The sequence below is a fragment of the Aotus nancymaae genome, unplaced genomic scaffold (genome assembly GCF_030222135.1).
Source record: "Aotus nancymaae isolate 86718 unplaced genomic scaffold, 86718_ANA_hifiasm-v0.15.2.pri h1tg000010l, whole genome shotgun sequence".
Classification (NCBI taxonomy): Eukaryota; Metazoa; Chordata; class Mammalia; order Primates; family Aotidae; genus Aotus; species Aotus nancymaae.
In genome coordinates, this window is record NW_026988421.1 from 62,482,707 (window position 1) to 62,495,169 (window position 12,463).

Here is a 12,463-nt window from a genome sequence, read left to right on the forward strand (position 1 = left end):
ATCCTGGGGTGCATCCTGCAGTCCTCTGGGCCTTAGCATTCCCGTCTGTAAGTGGGAGGAGAGAGGCCTGCTGTGTCCAGGGCTCTGACCCTCCACGTGGCTGTTGGTACTCTCCCGGCCCCTGCAGTCCCTGAGCCTGATCGAGCGCGGGAACCCCTCACGCAGCCTGGAGCAGGTGTGTCGCTGGGCACACTCCCAGCAGCGCCAGGACCCTGGCCATGCTGAGCACCATGACCACGTAGTCTTCCTCACCCGGCAGGACTTTGGGCCCTCAGGTATGCAAGGTACTGTATTTGCCATGGCCAGGTGTGTGCAGTGTGCAGGGCAGACAGAGGCTGGGCCTGGAGACAGATGGGCTCTCCCTGGGGCCCACCACACGGAGGTTTGAAGGGACAGGACCTGGACAGCCGGGGCCCAGCTTTGGAATGGTTTATTGGGGACCATGGGAAGTGGAGGGGTCCCTACTCTGGTCCCCAGTATCTTGGTGGAGCCTGCAGGCAGCTGTGAGTGGTCAGGCTCTGGGTCCTGTGCTTAATATCCCAGAGCCTGGCTGCTGGAAGATCCTCTGTGGGCTTCAAGATGCTTCTCCCCACACTGTGTCCTTCTGGCCTCGTTGCAGACTATGGGACACCTAGGACGGGGCTTGTGTGGGCTGCAGAACGGGAAGTGTGTGTTCTGCCTCCAGCTCCACACCTTGCTAGCCCAGTGGTCCAAGATCTCTTCATCTCCCTGGGTTTTCCCAACTAGAATGGGGAGCATAAAAATATTTGCCTTCCCCTATTCCAGGGCTGCTAAAAGGGCCCCAGGGTGCATGTTTTGACAGAGTGTTGACAACTGTAAGTGCTCTACAAACGTACAGCTTGGATATCATATGGGGAAACTGAGGCATGGAATGGCAAAGAGACTTGCCCATGTGGTTTAGCAGGCAGGAGGCAGATCTGAGATGAAAACTGGATCTCCAGGTTCCATGTTGCAGGCTTTCTGTTTTTTTCTGCTTTAATGCTGGAAATTAGTTGGCCAGCCCTTCCTACCTAAAAGATTTCTTGTCTAAATAACTGAAGCCCCAAATGTGGTTTTACACCACACACACACACACACACACACACGCGCGTACAGACACGCACACATGTACAAGCCCATGTACACACAGACACATGCACATATGCAAATAGACATAAGCCAGTGTGTACATGTACAGATATACAAACACACACATGCACATAGACACACAGAGACACTACATACATGTAGAGACACAGAGACACATGCTCACACATGTGCAGGCACTCACATAGACACAGACATGCACACACATGTATATACACACACAGAGCATGTACTTATATCACATGTAGAGCAAATCTCAGACTTCCAGGTCAATAGAGGCTCCAGAAACCTCTTTCCCACTCAGCCTCTTGTTCTACTCCCCAAACCATCTCAAATAAAAGAACATTTCAGCCCCTCTAACATGGCGGAATAGATCTGTTGGGGGACTGTAGGCCTAGGCAGGGATGTGCCCTTTGTCATCATCCCCACCTTGGAGGCCCCGAGGACACAGGCCTCATGCATGGTAATGCTTAGCCAGTGCTGGCGCCCTGCACTGCCATGATTCCTGTGTGACCTGCCTGCACCTTGGCCTGTGTCCTCCCCACTCTGAAGGGTTGTCTCAGCTGTCCTCCACTGCCCGCATCAGTCATTCCTGATCCCCCTCAAGTCCTTCCAAACCATTCCCTTTCCCCCTCCTCCAACTCCCCCTGCACCCTGGCTTGCTCCTTGAATTCTAGCCCTTCCATCCCATGCCTCATCACGTAATCTTCTGCTAAATCACGGTTCTTTAGCTTGTTTGCTGACTGACTGTGGGACTGGAGGGAGGCATTGTGGAAGTAGTGTGTTTGCAGGCCAGGGTGTTCTCTAGTTTAGAGGGGTACTGATAAACTCTCAGAAGCTGCAAGCCAAGAGGGAAGCCATCAAGCTCTGGGATATGAGGGTGGCTTGGCCCAGGTTTGTTCAGCTCCAGGTGGGACTTTGTGAGCATCCTTCTTCCTCCAGGAACTCCGCTGCCAAGTGTTGACCAGATGGCTGGGCTGGGCACAGACCTAGTGTGTCCTGCCTCACCTGCCCTCCACCTCGCTCTCCACCTTCTCTTTCTCTCCTCGTCAGGATATGCACCCGTCACTGGCATGTGTCACCCCCTGAGGAGCTGTGCCCTCAACCACGAGGATGGGTTCTCCTCAGCCTTCGTGGTAGCTCATGAGACCGGCCATGTGTAAGTGGCACCAGCAGGGTGGGCGGGACTGGCAGCTGTGCCATGAACTCCAGGGAGTTCTGTGGCTGTGGGAGACTTTGCCCAGCTTGGCCTGGTCCCCGTGTCCTGGGAGGTGTCAGAGGAGCTGGCCTGCCACTGAGGCATGATCTCCTGCAGCTGCCAGTAGAGGGAGGCCGTGATCTGAGTTGGGAGGAGCCAAGGGGCCTGGGTAGCAATTTGGACCTGCCTTGGGCCCAGCATCCAAATCCCAGGGCCATAGGGGCCCAGAGAGGGCCCTGCTTTTGGGTGGGTCAGTGGCAGTGTCCCCCTCACACGCAGAGGCCTGCTGTCTCTGGGTGGTCTTGATCTTTGGCTTCCCTCCATCACATCCACATTTGAGGCCTTTCTAAGACTCATTCCAGCCCACCCTGGTACTCAGCACTCATTGGAGCACTGTAAACAGGTGCACTTCGAACTTAGGTGGTGAGCCAGGCAGAGGCTGGCCTGTCTGATCTTAGGGCTTCAGATTTTGTTTAGAGTGTGTTCCTTCATTCAGTATTTCTTGAGCACCTACCATGCACCAGGCCCCATTCTAGGAATGAGGCTACAGTGGAGACTAGGACAGAGAAGCCCTCAAGAGGCTACATGCCGGGTGGACACAAATGAGCTACTGTTCAGTATGTCATGCCTCCTGGCCTTGGGTATCCACAGGGGCAGAACCAAGAGACACCATCGGCCTTGTCAGATTTTATCCCAGCGCTGCTTCTCCAGGCAGGTGGGACCTCCTCTCCATGCCTGCAACATGGAGCTGACACCAGGGGAACCTCTGAGGCCCCTCTGGAGACACAAGGTCAAGCTTATAGCCCCGTGTATCTGCCTAGCAGTCAAAGCCAGATGCAGCCATCTGGGAGTGTTTGAGAACTTAAAATTGTTAGGATTCGGCATTAATGACTAACTGTGAAGAGCAAAGTTTTAAATTTAAACTACTATTATGGTAGGTGCCTATCATGTGCAAAGCTCTGTGCCCAGCCTTGTGGGGTTTTAGAGAGGCTTAAGAGGCAAGTACCTACCACAAGGGGCTCAAGAAACGAGGTTGAGTTGAGTTGAATGAAACCTGGTCTTTGCAATCAAAGGCCCTCGGTGGGAAGTCAGAAAATGGTTGTGAGTTTTTAATGGTGGGATAGGTGGCTCCTGCTGTGGAGGTCAGCCTCCACGGGTGGGACAGCTAGGACCAGTGGCCAGGTGGGGCTTGATCGGGCCTTGGAAGCTGCAAGAACATGGGTGGAGCTCACGGAAGGGGTGGGTGTCTGGGAGTGGTGAACAGCAGGAGCGAAGGTTTGGAGGGCAGAATGAGCCTGATCCTAGTGGGAGCAGCCTTGGAGAGAGGGTTGGTCGTCTGACTGCATGGTTGGGAAACCAAGGCCAGGAAGAGCAATCTGAACTCTGAGTCAGGACAGGGTCTCTCACTGCTGGCCTGCCTGCCTGCATTCCCAGGGGCAGGCCCACTGGGGTGTCAGGACTCCTCTGTCTTCCCCATTCCAGGCTCGGCATGGAGCATGACGGTCAGGGGAATGGCTGTGCAGACGAGACCAGCCTGGGCAGTGTCATGGCACCCCTGGTGCAGGCTGCCTTCCACCGCTTCCATTGGTCCCGCTGCAGCAAGCTGGAGCTCAGCCGCTACCTCCCGTAGGTCACTCTTGCCCTCAGAGCTGGGATAGGGACTGTGCGGTCTGCCACTCTGAGCAGATGTCACACAGCTGGCTGTCTCCCCAAGTCTTCCCTGGCTTCACTATTCTATGACGCATCTCACCTCCCCACTGAACCTGGCCTAAAACGTACCCCAGTAGCATCACAGCCTAGTGTTTCAGAATGTGTTCAGGTGACCACTTACATAGAATTCTCATTGTACATGCAGACCCCCTGGCTCATGGAAGATGGTAAGTTAGATTCTGCTGGGGTTGGGTCTAGGAATCTGGATTTATCAAGCATTGCAGGTGATTCTTGCACATGCTGAAGGTTAGGAGCCACTGGGCTGAGGCTGAGGCTCTAAACCCAGGGGCTTCTAACAACCCTTTTGAGGCCACCTGGTCCCAGCCCCCAGAGCTACCCAAGATTGACTTCTCAGTGGATGAACAGTGCCACTGTGACCTTCTCCTGGGCCCTAGGGAAATGAGCATGCTCAGGAGGGAGCTCCCTCCTCTCCTCACTCCCATTCTTGGCCCCAGCAGCAAGGCATGGCTGGTCAGCTCCTGGGTCTTCAGGGATCTTCAGGTACAGAACAAGTGTTAGACTCAGGAGCTCAAGGCCTGAGAATGGGAGGCCAAGTGGATTTGGATGGGGGGCAGGTGGAGGCAGAGATATAGTCACTAGTGCCATGCAGGAGCTGGGCAGGGCAGCTCACCCAGGGTCCATCCTGCAGGGTAGGCTGTTTTTTCTTCTTTCAGTACAGAGTGAGTCCTCAAATTGTCCGTGAATCAATCATTAGTCTTGGCCATAACATGTTCCTCTAAGGTGGGCAAAACTGACCTAATCCAGCTGCAAGCTGAGTATCTAATCCCAGTCTGGGTACCCTTGCCTTTGGCTGCAAATGGAGCCCTTCCAGACACAGTCACTGGTGGGAGCGAGGTCCTCAGTGAGGGGGATGCTCAGGGCAGCCCCTCCTCCATGAAGAGGCAGTGCTGGGCACAGGCAAGCGGGTGCAGATTCCTGCAGACCTTGCTCACAAAAACCCCGGCTCCTGGGAAGGGAAAGCCTGGGACTTCCTGCTGTCGGCCTGTCTCACCTTCCTTGTCTCCACGGGCAGCTCCTACGACTGCCTCCTCGATGACCCCTTTGATCCTGCCTGGCCCCAGCCCCCAGAGCTGCCTGGGATCGACTACTCAATGGATGAGCAGTGCCGCTTTGACTTCGGCAGTGGATACCAGACCTGCTTGGCAGTGAGTACCCATCTGGCCTCTGCCAGGTGGTGGGTGCCAGGGCAGTGTCCTTCTGTGGCCCAGGCTGGACATTCATGAAGCACCTCCTGCCCAGCTGGCCAGTGGGCCTGGTGATGGGCCAACAGACACAGTGCCAGCCACCATGCAGGGATGCAGAGTGAACACCTGTGGGGGCAGGTGTGCGAAGTGGCTGGGGAATGCATTAGCCCTGGGACAGATGGGAAAGCAGAGCAGAGAGGGTGGGTAGCTGACAGGAGCCTGGCTGGGCTCCTTCCCTGGGGAGCTTATCTGCAAAGGAGCCCAGGTTTCAGATGTGAACCCAGACCTTCCAGAGCCTCAAACCCTAGTCCCAGCTCAGTGACAAATGGCCTCTGTAAAGTCGGGGAGGGAGGCCTTGGAGAGAGAACAATGAGAGTGTGGGCCATGGCTGGGATCTTTCTCAGTGCTCTGGAGAAGCGAGGGGCCCCCTGGAGGCTGCTGGCACTTGGGGTCGAGTTGAACTTGAAGCAGGAGAGAGGCTTTGGCTGCCTGCCCTGCAGTGCCCTGGGTGCCTGCACCCATCACACCCTCTTTTCTCTCCATTACTGACCTTTGTTTCTTGCACAAAGGGCCAGTCCGGCCTGGTGACCCACTTCCCTTGCCATGCAGTTCAGGACCTTTGAGCCCTGCAAGCAGCTGTGGTGCAGCCACCCTGACAACCCCTACTTCTGCAAGACCAAGAAGGGGCCCCCACTGGATGGGACCGAGTGTGCACCCGGCAAGGTACCTGTGGGGTGTGCAGCAGCAGTGGCCTTCCTGGGGTACAGGGCATCCATCACTGGCATAGGGGCACATCCCAGGGGGAACCCTGAACCCTGGCCCCTCCCTCCAAGTGCTTAAATGAGTGGGGCAGGGGTGCTAAAGGACAGGGGTGAGCCCAGTGTGCAGGTGAATACACATGGCATCTTCCCATAAACTCACACCCTTTCTTCTCTCCCAGACCACAGCACTTTGTCTCTGTAATTAGCTGAGGATAGCATGCTCTCCTAGCCCATATGACAGGAAGGCTTACTTCCATTTTACAGATGAGAAGACTGAGACCCAGGCAGGTTAATTAAGGAACTTGTTGGGGTCCCACAGGGAGTGATTAGTACAGAAGGGATGCGGGGAAGGCTCTGTGTCCTGCCTTCTCCCCCACCCCCACGCTGTCTCTGTTGAGCAGTAGACACACCTGTTCTTCCCCACACCAACCTTCATGAATGGCCCATGTTTGCTCCCTCATGCATGTGTGGGTGCCAGGGCTTCATTTGCTCGGGGGACCCTATGGCTGGGTCTGAAACCCAGCTCTGCTCTGTTGCCAGCACTGCCCCTGATCACTGTAGTGACCTTGGACCGTTTATTGAACTTTTCTGACCACCAACACCTGACCAACCTCAGGGTTGTTCTGAGGTTACTGACTCATGTCAAGGCACGTGAGGGAGCAGGGAAGAAGCCAGGTGCTAAGAGAGGTGCTTCCTCAGCATTAGCAGGAGCCCTGCCGCAGCAGCTACCCCACCAGCCTGCCCCCTGCCTCCTGCCCCTAGCCAGGCTTCTTTTTTTTTTTTTGAAACAGAGTCTCAGTCTGTTGCCCAGGCTGGAGTGCAGTGGCACAATCTTGGCTCACTGCAACCTCCGCCTCCCATGTTCAAGTGATTCTCCTGCCTCCGCTTCCCAAGTAGCTGAGATTACAGGCACGCACCACCATGCCCAGCTAATTTTTGTATTTTTAGTATAGACTGGGTTTCACTTTGTTGGCCAGGATGGTCTCAAATTCCTGACCTCGTGATCCTCCTGCCTCAGCCTCCCAAAGTGCTGGGATTATAGGTGTGAGCCACCGCGCCCAGCCACCAGGCTACTCCTATTCATACCTGTCCTGCTGAGCATCTCTGGGGCTTGTCCCATTACAGGTGGATGGAGCTTCCCATGGCCTGGCAGGTCCTTATGGGTTAGAGCTGTTCCAGGTCTTTCCACTTCTTCAGTTTTCCCAGGTGTTTTCAAAGTTCCAAACCCTCCCCAGTCACAATTTCACAAGACAGTTCATCAGTAGTTCTCAATCTGGGCTGCATATTGGAATCATCCTGGGAGCTTTAAAACCCCTTCCAAAGAACAAGGAGTGACTGCAGATGGGCATAGAGGATATTTTTGGGGTGATAAAAATATTCTCAAATTGGATTGTGGCGACGATTGGATAACTTTGCAAATTTATGAAAAATCATTGCAATGTACACTTGAAATGAGTGAATTCTATAGTGTGTAAATTATGCCTCATTATACTTCCTCCAAAAGTTCCTACCCCTAGCGATTCTGACTCAGTTGTTCTGGGGTGAAGATCAGGCATCTGAAGTTGTAAAATCTCCCCCAGGTGATTCCAAGGTTGAGAACCCTTGGGAGACTAACTTTGCCCAGAGAGCTTTGCGCACTTTTTTCATGCCACCCTACAGGAAAAGGGAAGGGAGTTGCCTCTAGCTGAGCCCTCCCTTATTGCCTGGCCCTATGCTAAGGCCTGTAGAGATGGTAGAGCAGTCCCACTTAACAGGTGGCTAAACTGAGACTCAGCAAGCTAAAGTAGCCACACATAGCTAGTATTGCTGAGCTGGAATTCAAACCCAGGAATCTCTGACTTCATGCATATACTCTTTCCAATGCACGGACCTCCCCACATGGCTGGCCTGCCTCCCAGAAGCACATCTCATGATCCCTGGAAGGTGATTTTGAGATACAGAGCCAAGGTCAACTCTAGTTAGTGTACAAAGATTGTGTCTTCTCTCCCCTTTCAGCCCTTTATTACTCCTGGGTGTGCAAATAATTGCCCATTTATTATCATTGTTCATCATAAGATCTGCCATTTCTGGCTTTGTGTACTGGGCATGATCTCATCGGATGCTAAGAGCAGGTACAGTTTCCCATGTTGTCCAGTTAAGGAACAGGCCCAGAAAGGCAAGCCCTTTGTCTAAGGCTTCTCAGCTCATGCTGGGGGTGGGACTCTTCCTAAACCCAGGCTCATGCTCTTGCCATCCCTTTCTCTTTCTCCCCCATGGTGCCCACCATCTGAGCCATGTGCCCAGTTGGGCACCCTCCAGGATGGGCTCAGCAGCAGCAGCCCAGGGTGACCTCATGCCTTTTGCTCCGCCCCAGTGGTGCTTCAAAGGTCACTGCATCTGGAAGTCCCCGGAGCAGACATACGGCGAAGATGGAGGCTGGAGCTCCTGGACCAAGTTTGGGTCATGTTCGCGGTCATGTGGGGGCGGGGTGCAATCCCGCAGCCGGAGCTGCAACAACCCCCCGTGAGTGTGCTTGGCTGGGGTGGGCAGGGCAGGGAGCCCCTCCCCAGGGCTGAGGGGCTTGGAGGGGAAGGCACTGGGAAGACAGTGCAGGAGAGAAGGGCCCTGTGGGGGGTTGTGTGTGCTAATGCATGAGGACACAGAATTGTTGGTGGAGGCAGATCACTTCTGCCTGCATCCACTAAGGACCCTCAGGTCTGCCTTCTGTGTGTTTGTCTGAACCAGTGGTTCTCAAGCTCATGTGCAGAAGAGTCCCCAGAGTCTGGGTGGCCCTACTTCTTCATGTGTGTAACAAGCCCTCTCATTACCCTGACCCTCTGGCTAAACTTGGAGAAACACTGATCTAAGCTCTTTGTTGGGAGAATCAATTCCCTAACTTTGTTTTCTACCACATGGAGAAAACCTCCCTTTAATTTTTCTTAACTTACCTCTTTCTAACATCAAAGCTCCTTCCCCTCTTCCCCACTCCCAAGTTTTAGCATTCTGGGGGAGATGTCCGTTTTCCCTGCTCATCCCCTTTATGGGAATCTTCCCCACCACTCCATCTCCATCTCCATCTCTAAGCTGAGGCAGCCTGTTTAGAACAGCATCATGAGAGATGAGGACTGGCCAAGACTGGCTGCATGGGTTGGTTGGCTCTAGTAATGCAGGCGTTCTGAACCCCCACAATGACGGGACCTGGCCTGACCCCCTCACAGGGCTGAAGGGTATCATGAAGACTGAGGAATCGCAGAGTTGTAGGGTCACAGTGGCTCTGGTGTCCTCAGGAGTGGTAATTCATACTGTTATTTATCTCTAGGCATGGGAAACTCACTGCCTATTGAAGCAGCTGTTCCTTAGTTTTAGACAATATAGCCGTATAGTTAACACAGACGGCTATATTGACCTTCTATACACACAAGCCAAAGTGGACCGCCTTGTAACTTTCATCTGCTGGGGATACAAAGACTGGTTGTAGAAAAGCCCAGGGATCCCTGTTCTGAGTAAATCACCTTGCAGGCATGACCGACAATTACCCCTTGCTATAATTGGTATCAAAGCTACCATTTATTGAGCTCCTCTGTAATAACTATTTTTATTTTATGAGACTTAAATAAAATGTGTGCTCTCAGCAGCATGCTCACACAAATTAAATACTCAATAAAAGACAGCTGCTGTTATAATCATTATTATAGTGTGTCAGGCACTTTGTGCTAGGTGGCATGCTAAGCACTTAGGTACAAAAAGCTATGCAATTCTCCTGCATGTCTATGAGTAGGGTACTATTAACCCCAGCACTTGGACGCTTTGTGTCAAGTCTTACCCAATCCTCTTGACTTAATGGAGAAGAAAGCATAGATTACAATAAAATACCTTTTCTCACTATTCTTCACAGACACACCAGGATGTGTATAAAATAAGAGGGATTATAATCCCTGTTTTCAAGGGGAAATTAAGCCACAGCAAGGCTAAGTGGCTTCACCAAGGTTGCACAGTCAGGACTTGGAAACCAACTCTTGTGATTCCAAATCCAAGTTTCTTTTACCACTCTTCAGTTTATAACGATATTAAGTGGAAGTGGATGCAGATGGGAGTGGCTGAGTCGTTTATGGGGACCTGCTCTATGCCAGGGCCTGCGAAACAGTTGAAGGCACCCACATAGATGAATAAGAGGGAGTTCTCTTTCAGCCCAGCTGGAGAGGGTTAGTCAGTCCCTGTTTCAGTCTGTACATCTGTCTGTCTCACACTCACCATGGAATAGATGGTGTGTGTCTGAAGGGTAGAGCAGTCTGGGAGGAAGGGGGATCTGGAAGGCTGAGCTCCACAGCCCCATACCCCGGGAACTATTCTCTGGTTTATGGCAGTAGAACCCCTTGTCATGCTGTTGTGCTCCTGGTGACTGTGTGGGAAGCCTGACCCTCCCAGCCTTCCCAGCCAGCAAGGTCACCCATCTCTCTGTGCCTGTCCCAGCCCAGCCTATGGAGGCCGCCCGTGCTTAGGGCCCATGTTCGAGTACCAGGTCTGCAACAGCGAGGAGTGCCCTGGGCCCTACGAGGACTTCCGGGCCCAGCAGTGTGCCAAGCGCAACTCCTACTACGTGCACCAGAACGCCAAGCACAGCTGGATGCCCTACGAGCCTGAGGACGGTGAGCGGGCCCCGCTCCCCCTCCCACCCCATGTCCTTGGGCATCTGCTGGGGTTGTGTGTGCCCAGGCAGGGCCTCCCACCCCTACACTCTCCAGTGAAGGTGGAGGGACCATGGGTGTGCCAAAAGGAACACTGCAGTCAGCAGGCTCACCACATACACTTGTGCAGGTCTGCACATTGCATGCTTCTGGGGTCGTCATCCCCATCAAGGCCATCCCTAATTTGTGTACTTATGATGACAGTCTTCTGGCAGATGCAAGGAAAGTGTTTTGAGGAAGGGGCACTTCACACACAGGTGTTGCCATGGCCGGCAGCAGTGTTGGCTGTTAGGGTTGCCTCCTTTTCCGTCTTCTGTTCTTAACTGTAGGGAAAAGAATCATACAGGTGCAGGCACACTTCCCGTCACATGGCCAGTGTCCTGAGGAGCTCAGTCCTATTACGTGCTGTGTTTTTAGGTTTTACTGATTGGGCTGTGGTTTCAGCAGAGTCACTGAAATGATATTAGAAGGCAGGCAGATGGGAGCTGGTGGGATCTTCATATTGACTCTCTAGGCTGCCCTGGGACAGACACAGGCTTCTAGACTCATGTAGAGTCTGAATTTTGGGACCATAGTGGTGCCAGTTCCCATCTGTTTTTGAGCATTTCCAATGATGGCTTCATAGCAGCAGAGCATCCAGTGAAGGGTTAGAATTCGTGGCAAGTCACAGCCTTGGCTGGAAAAGCCCTCAATGGTCCTCTGATTCCAGCTTTCCCCTGCCAGCCTCTCCGTGGGTCCTCAACAGATGGATGCTCATTCTCCATCATACAACCCTTGACCCAGACAGTTCCCATCAGGACAGGCTTTCCTCCCAGGACCATCAGCTCTTCAGCTCCGGTCTAGAATGACAAGTGCTTCAGGTTGAAGGGACCTCAGGCCTGTCATGGCCAGATTCCTCCCGAGCATCCCTGCAGGGGATGTCTTTCTGCTTGGATTCCTCCCATTCTGGGGAGCTCACCACTCCCTTGTTGGCTGGCTTCCATTGCTACCCAGAGAGCTGCCTGCCTGGGTCAGGATCCTGCCTGTCCTGGGTTGGAGCCCCCCTAGACCCAGGTCCCTCCAAGAATCTGCTTCCTATGCATGAAATTCAAAGTGTTCTTGGAGGTTGTGGCTCCAGACTTGAGTCCTCCATGCTGGAGACAAGGAGTCACCAGCTGTCCTGGAAGCACAGGGACCAGTGCAGAGCCAAGCAGGTTCCTTAGTCATTGGCTGAGGGAAGCTTACTTTGAAAGCCTTCCAGATCCGTTCAGAAACCAAACCAGCAACCACAGCACTGGGGAGGGGAGGGGCTGGGAGGCTCGTGGGGCAGCTGGGCTTTGGGCTTTTCCCAGGACTGTTAGACGAATTCCAGGAAGTTAGCTAAGCCCCCAACCTCCTTTTTTCTAAGAAGTACAGCGAGTGTTTATATGTTCTCTGGAACCTCCTTTTTAGGACATCTATAGCCCACATAAAGAAGGAAGATTTAATTGTTAAGACCAGAAAGGGCTCTCTTTCTCCCTGACTGTTCCTCCATTTTGCAAACCCAGATGCCACTTTTCTGCCTTATTTTCATGCAGCCTTCTAATGTTTACAAACATGCTAAGACACATGTCATACATGTGCACAGTGAAGTTTTACAGGGGTCAGAGCAGGACACAAGCCAGACTGCTTAGGTTAGAATCCAGGCTGAACCACTTACCATGCGGCTCTGTGGACTTAAGCAAGTTTCTTAACCTCCCTGTTCCTCAGTTTCCTCCTCTGTAATGCTAGCACCTATCTCATTGAGGTGTTGGGAGGGTTAAATGGGCTAATTCATGAAAAGCCATTAAAGCTGTATTT

General features: G+C 53.0%; 1 protein-coding gene across 2 annotated transcripts in view; it reads left to right on the forward strand.

The window, feature by feature from the left end:
- Positions 1-12,463, forward strand: part of ADAMTS14 (ADAM metallopeptidase with thrombospondin type 1 motif 14) — an 85,585-nt gene that overhangs the window by 52,563 nt on the left and 20,559 nt on the right. The window contains exons 6-12 of one of the 2 annotated variants that reach the window (XM_012460307.2): positions 128-284; positions 2,161-2,266; positions 3,788-3,931; positions 5,049-5,181; positions 5,830-5,943; positions 8,335-8,483; positions 10,431-10,606. In XM_012460307.2, the coding sequence (XP_012315730.2) occupies positions 128-284; positions 2,161-2,266; positions 3,788-3,931; positions 5,049-5,181; positions 5,830-5,943; positions 8,335-8,483; positions 10,431-10,606 (979 nt within the window). The remainder of the gene's footprint in view (positions 1-127; positions 285-2,160; positions 2,267-3,787; positions 3,932-5,048; positions 5,182-5,829; positions 5,944-8,334; positions 8,484-10,430; positions 10,607-12,463) is intronic. The other variant, XM_012460308.2, reaches the window with a different exon arrangement.